General features: G+C 32.0%; 2 protein-coding genes across 2 annotated transcripts in view; both read right to left on the bottom strand.

Annotated features, from left to right (window-relative positions):
* Window positions 1–976, bottom strand: part of LOC107753191 (uncharacterized) — a 20,545-nt gene extending 19,569 nt beyond the window's left edge. Inside the window, exon 1 of the mRNA XM_016569316.1 lies at window positions 772–976. Coding sequence (XP_016424802.1) covers window positions 772–807 — 36 coding nt within the window. The 5' untranslated portion in view covers window positions 808–976. The remainder of the gene's footprint in view (window positions 1–771) is intronic.
* A 2,052-nt stretch (window positions 977–3,028) lies between these two features.
* The window catches only part of LOC107753196 (protein FAM219B-like), a 7,947-nt gene continuing 3,642 nt past the window's right edge, over window positions 3,029–7,333 (bottom strand). The window contains exons 4-7 of the mRNA XM_016569321.1: window positions 5,710–5,784; window positions 5,518–5,560; window positions 4,346–4,481; window positions 3,029–3,349 (exon numbers count right to left, since the gene is read on the bottom strand). Of these exons, the coding sequence (XP_016424807.1) occupies window positions 4,347–4,481; window positions 5,518–5,560; window positions 5,710–5,784 (253 nt within the window). The 3' untranslated portion in view covers window positions 3,029–3,349; window position 4,346. The remainder of the gene's footprint in view (window positions 3,350–4,345; window positions 4,482–5,517; window positions 5,561–5,709; window positions 5,785–7,333) is intronic.

Genomic DNA, 7,333 nt, shown 5'->3' with positions numbered 1-7,333 from the left:
TGTGTGTGTGTGTGTGTGTGTGTGTGTGTGTGTGTGTGTGTGTGTGTGTGTGAGAGTGTGTGTGTGTGTGTCACCACAGTGATAATAACACTCAAATCACCACCACTGTGGGTCACCAAGATAAAAACAGCTCCATAAAGAGACTAAATAATGAAACTCTCAACATGACAGAAGGTTTCTGTGGGTTTAAAGGGTGGGAACACTGACTATAATGAGCATATTTGTCATTTTCCCCAAGTCTAAATGATTTAAATATTATTAAAATGCACGTCTCTGATAAGCAGAAGTACATCAGATACAGATAAGAAATGCATATAAAGCGATACATTCACTTTAATATGCATTTACTGTATGAATTCACTTATAAATTATCTTAGAAAATGAATCTTCCTTCTATCTAATCAGGTAAATGTTGTTCTAGGGATGTTTATATATTTGATCGCGATTATGAGAATATAAGAACATTTGTTTTTATTTTCAATTCACTGTAAAAATGATTTTTCGAAGTTGTAGATGAAATTAAGATGACTGGACTTTCAGTCTTTCTACTTAAAGATGTCACATTTAATTCAGTGTTACTTGCGGTTTCTTTGTGACATTTCCTACTACAAATGTTTTTTTCGCAGAGTAGCTCAATATATAAGCCACAGAAGCGGACTCTCTCGGAGTCGGTACCGATGATCCGGTGTGTCGCAGTGTTTGATTGACAGCTCAAGAGTTCAGCATTATTAGTAACATTATGAACATTTAGACTGAGTTACACCGACTCACCATCTGTGTTTTGCCGCTGCCGCTGTTATCCACCATCTCTCCGCTCCGCTCGTCTCTTTCTGCTCGGTAACTCTCGGTAAATTGTGCATGCGCAGCGGCGGCGCTTTCCGTTCCTCCAGCGAGCGCGTGGCGATCCGGTGCTCCGTTTCAGGCGAGCAGAACCGCGATCACAGACCTCCGAGCCGCCCGGCGTTCAGCGCTCAACTCCCTGCAGCTCCCTTCCGCTCCGCTCGCGGCTCTCTGGCGTTTCCTGGACTGTGTACAGCGCGTGCCGATCAATCACACGCACACTGATGGAATAATGCATGAGCGTTCGGTATTCATTTCATTTCATAAAATAATCAAATAAAATAAATATTCTAATGATGACAGCAATTGTGTGTGTGTGTATATATATATATATAATTGCTGTCATCATTAGAATATTTATTTTAATATATATATATATAATATATATTAAAATAAATATTCTAATAATGACAAAATAAATAAATAAATAAAAGTAACAAAAAATAAAAGTAATATTTAGAAAATTACCAGATCTAATGTCAAAATAGTTCGTTCACTGTATTTGGTATTCAGAAAATTACATAACATTTCTAAAATAAAATAAAAAATATATATATATAAATCAATAAATATTCTATTGATGACAAAACTAATTTAAAGGAATATTTAGAAAATGACTAGATCCAATGTCAATATAATTCTGTCAGTGCGTTTGGTATTCAGAAAATTACATTTGATTAGTAAAATAAAATAAATAAATATTCTAATGACGACAAAAAAATAAATAAAAATTAAATTAAATTAGAAAATGACCAGATCGAATGTCAAAATAGTTCTGTCACTGCGTTAGGTATTCAGAAAATTACATTAAATTACTAAAATAAAATAAATATTGAAATATTCTAATGATGACTAAAATAACTTGTTGAATAAATCACTTAAAACGAATTCTAATGTTAATATAATTCTGTCATGAAGCGGTCTGCTGAAATGCCCCTATTTTCAGAAAAATACATTAAATTAATCAATTAAATAAATACATAAATATTCTAATGATGACAAAATTATGTACAAATATTTAGAAAATCAACAATCAATTCTAATGGCATAAAGAGTCTGCTGAAACGCTCCTATAGAAAACAAACATAATTAAAACGCTTCATTCTCAAAAATATTCATTGCTCAAAACTGAATCAGCTGCCTACATAAAGAGCATTTCTCGAGCATTTTCTTGTGAAGTGAGCAGCTCACTAATTCGGAGATTCCAGATGAAAGTATGATTATTATTTATACAGTATCTGTCGAAAAAGAGACATTAATGAAGCACATGTATGCCTTGAGGTTTAGCTCATGAGGGCTTCATGTTGCATGTTTTATTGGCTCAAAAGTCATGATTTCTTCTAATGCATGAATTAAAAACTCAGGCTGTCAGCGACCTCTAGTGCTCATGCGCAGTAAGTGCAGTTTCACACTTTTATTGTTGCATTTACTTGTTATATTTTACCCATCCATCAGCTGTCTAGAAACTACACCACTTTCACCAACACACACATGACTCCGGCTTTTTTCCAACTCAGTTCCAGTTTAATACAAATAGCATTAAAGGAAGACTGCTGGTCATTTCTAGCATGATGTACGATCCATGCTGAGATTCGATTGTGAATATAAACACCTGACACACATTAAAGAGAGAAAGTTTAAGTGTTTCCTTTAATTTCACAATTAACATAGTTAAATACAAATAATATATTTCTTGCAACAAAATAAAAGTCAATAAAGTCATCGCATTATAAAGTCAGTAACTGATTTCTTGTGGCTACAAAGTGAAGAAATAAAGTGTTTAGTTGCATAGTGTTGAAGATTTTCTAAATGTCTCTCACACACACACTTTAACCACAAACACAACGACATATTTATAATACTCAAGCAAATGCATATTTAAGGGCAGATAAAAATATTCTTGATTATGCAATTTTAAATACAAAATAACACGTCATATATTGACTAAAGTAACAACTCGCATCAGCCTCACTTCATTTCAGTAACAAAATGTGTTGCTGTTTGAGAGTAACAGAATATCAGAGAGAAAACATAGTTTAAAAAAATTAATAAACACTTTTCAAGAGCCTCAAAAACCTCCAGAGCAGAGTAAAACTCACACTCACACACACAGACACAGAGACACTCACTCACTCACTCACACACACACACACAGAGAGACACATACACAGACACTCACACGCTCTCTCACACACACACACACACACACACACACACTCTCTCTCTCTCACACACACACACAAGTACGTAAAGTAGTGTCACTATCAGTTCTCACTATCAGTAACGCTGCACTTCCCCAAACGCTGAGACACGAATCACTTCCAAATCATATTTCTGTGACTAAAGCAAATAAAGTACTATGCTTTTGTAAATAGTTTTTTCAGTCAGTTCAAAGGCAGCACAACAAATACTTCCATGATGAATACATAACTGACCATTTAAATATCTTTGTTTTCATCCATTACAGCAATGAGAATGAGATCTCTGGCATCACTATGGAAGACCGTTTCTGCAACGGAATTAAAAAAAAGAATTAAAATGATAATGGTGACTTTTTAATCTTGCAATTCAGACTTTTTTCCTCTCAATTCTGGTATAAAGAGACATAAACGTGTAATTCTGAGAAAAAAAAAATCCAAATTGTGAGGGGGAAAAAAGTGTTACCACAATTATCTTATATATATATATATATAATTATTTTTTTTTAAATAATTGATAAAGAATCATAATCAAACTGAATCACTGTCAGAACAAAAACAATTATATATATATATTTTTTTTTTTGAATGTGTGGAAACAAAAAACAGAATTGCAAAATATAAACAATTCCAAGTTTACATATCGCAATTCTGTTTTTGTGAAACAAATTTAAAAAAAAAAATTTAGACGATTTAATCTTACAATCATGACTTTTTTCTCACAATTACTCACAATTCAAACCTTTTTTCTTTTGACTTTTTTCTCGGAATTCTCACAATTCTGTTTCTTAAGCAAAATAAAAAGTTAACCGCACCTTTTTTCTAACAATCACGAGTTAATATCTCACAATTCTGACTTTTTTCTGATTTTTCTAAGGTTTGTATATCGCAATTTCTGAGAATTTCTCATAATAAATGTCCAATTTGTGAGATAAAAAGTTGCAATTAACTTTTTATTTTTTCATCCTGTGGCAGAAACAAACTTCCATACATTATAAGAATTGATGCAATGAGAATTCGGCCTAAATAAATTTAATAAAAATGAAGAATAATGTCGCAGTGCATCTTACTAATGGTACTAAAATCTGCCTAATTTTAAATATAACTCCTGATTTCTTTATTCTGATTTTGGGCTGATATGTGACCCGCTCTGGCGTGTGTTCATGACAGGGATGCGAGTAAATCACAGCTCAAAGCTGGAAGCGTTTGGGGGTCTGGCTACGAAGTGTGATTCTAGTATAGAGACAAACAACACAAGTCTGCGCTCTTAAAAACACTGTTTCTGGTCCATTCCTCAGCATCAGCACCTCACTGCACGCAGCAGCAGCAGCAGACGGAGGAGCTCAGGGCTTTCGGGGGAATCAGGTCCAGATCTTCATCATCAGGTGTCTCATCCAGGTGATATCCATCCTTCAACAGCTGCCTGCTCAGATCTGGATGCACCTGCGGAGAAACCAGATGCTGCTATCACTGATCCCAAAGGTGTTCACTTCATAAATACAAACCTTGTGAAGTTCATCATGTTATGTGCCTATTTAACCCTGTAAAGCCTGACATATGTGACCCTGGAGCACAAAACCAGTCATAAGGGTAACTTTTTCTGAAATTGAGATTTATGCATCATCTGAAAGCTGAATAAATAATCTATCCATTGATGTATGGTTTGTTAGGATAGGACAATATTTGAAAATCTGGAATCTGAGGGTGCAAAAAAATCTAAATGTTGAGAAAATCATCTTTAAAGTTGTTCAAATGAAGTTCTTAGCAATGCATATTACTAATCAAAAATTAAGTTTTGATATATTTACGGTAGGACATTTACAAAATATCTTCATGGAACATGATCTTTACTTAATATCCTAATGATTTTTGGCATAAAAGAAAAATGTATAATTTTGACCCATACAATGTATTGTTGGCTATTGCTACAAATATACCCCAGCGACTTAACACTGCTTTTGTGCTGCAGGGTCACAAATATTAGCGTCCAAATCAATGGTTGATAATGTTCTGGTTATTATAAATCATCAATCAGCTGGAAAATATAATTCTGAAACTTTTTAGTTATAGTTATACTGTCCTTTATTTTGGCAAGACAGTAATTTTCAAAAACATGCTGAAGACACAAATGTGAATTTATGAATGAAAAAAAGGTATATATATACTGGACATGAAATTAACATGCTATATTTAGGGTACATAATAATAATAATAGTAATTAAAATGGATTATTATTTGATTTGCATTACCAAATCAGCTTCAAAGGCAGATAATCATCAAACGTTTGCTAAAATTCAGCTCGATCAACAATTCTGTACAACTTTATAAAAAATTCTGCAGCTGTTTTTGTGATAAAAACTGTATGCGTTTTAGAATTGATTACTAAATATCTGATCAGTGCACAATGATGCATATTCAAACCCTAAACATGAAGGCAACTAACTACCCGTTTACCAAACTATATAAGATATTAACTCACCTCTGCTGAGGAATATCCAGACGAACAATCCAGCTCTGCATCACTGATGAAACCAAACCAATCAATCAATCAGCACACACTTCCTCTAATCAAACTGATTCAAACAGAACGGGTTTCTGGCCAATAACAGGTTTCCAGGCTTGTGTAAAAGCCCTTTAACTAACACTGAGCTCGTTCTGATGGCTGGCGCACCTGTCTGAGTCCAGCGAGACGAGCGGATCCTCTCCCGTCTGACTCAGTGCCGCGTATCCCTGATTGAACCTCACACTGCAGAGAAACACACATCAGTCTATCTATAATACATTAAACTTCATTTGAACAACTTTAAAGATGATTTTCTCAATATTTAGATTTTAGATTTTTTGCACCCTCAGATTCCAGATTTTCAAATAGTTGTATCTCAGCCAAATATTGTCCTATCCTAACAAACCATACAACAATGGAAAGATTATTTATTCAGCTTTCAGCTGATGCATAAATCTCAATTTCGAGAAACTGACCCTTGGTTTTGTGGTCCAGGGTCACAAATAAAACACGCAGCATACTGACTCGAGTTTAATGCATCTGTGCATTCATATGCATCTGCAGCGTGCATGAGTCATTTTAGCATCAGTGAGTGATATACTATTATAGTTTATGTTAATATTTTGAATTAGATTTTATTTTTAGATTTTCTGTTTTCATTTGTTTTTAGTTGAAGTTTTAGTCATTTTGTTGCAGGGTCATTATAGTAAACTAAAACTACAAACTATATAAAAAGCATTTCCAGCACAAAAAAAAAAAAAAAGTTACCTGAAATAAAATATTTAAAAACGTAAAGTTGCTAATGAAACATTTCTAATTTCCATTTAGTTTAACTTGACTAAAAAAAATTTTAAAAAAATTATATTTCATTCAAAATTATATATATATATAAATAAATAAATGGTAACACTTTCTATTTCATCTCAAAAATAATCATAACAACAATTATAATACATTATAAAACGTACTTATTTGTGGTTATAACTATTATGAGTATGATTATTTATAACACGCAATAAACACCATGTTAAATCCACTTAATTTCTAATGGATTATAAGTCTCTTGACATTATTTATTTAAGATCTGTACTGTATCTTACTGATTTTACAATAAATAGTTCAAATCAAATGTGCCATATTACACACTCATCTGATCAGATATCTGATCTTACGGCTGTTTAAGAAAAACTATTATTTTTATTATTATTTTTGTTGCAATTATTTACAGTATAAGTGGTCTTTGTCTGCTTTAAGTAAAGTAGCATAAGAAAGATGGCAAGATATGAGACTTATAATACATTATAACTATGGGAAATATAATCCATTGTGAGTTAAGTGGATGCATTGTGTTCATTGTGTGTTATAAATCATCATAATCTTAAAAGCCATAACCACAAATAAGTAAATATTATAATGCATTAAAACTGTTGTAATGATTTATAATGAGAAGATAAAACATAGTATAAGGTTTTTTTATAATATATTATGCATTCATTATAATGCATTAAGAATACTCTTATAATGTATTATAAATATGGGCTTCATAGAAAGTGTTACCAAAAAGATATTATATAGACATAAAAAAAAAAACTAAGAAAAATGACAAAAACACACAACAAAATCTCTAAAATGTTAACTAAAATTAAAATGAAAATATAAAAATAAAAACTAATTCAAAATAATAATAAAAACAATTATTATATCAATGATATTAAAATATAATATATTATATTATATCAATGATACTAAAATAACACCGTTTTGTCATTTTTATGAGTTTTTTATATATATA

Source organism: Sinocyclocheilus rhinocerous, unplaced genomic scaffold (assembly GCF_001515625.1).
Source record: "Sinocyclocheilus rhinocerous isolate Xijiao unplaced genomic scaffold, SAMN03320098_v1.1 scaffold1703, whole genome shotgun sequence".
Classification (NCBI taxonomy): Eukaryota; Metazoa; Chordata; class Actinopteri; order Cypriniformes; family Cyprinidae; genus Sinocyclocheilus; species Sinocyclocheilus rhinocerous.
Note: the sequence above shows the minus strand (reverse complement) of the source record. Positions and strands in the feature narration are given on the sequence as shown.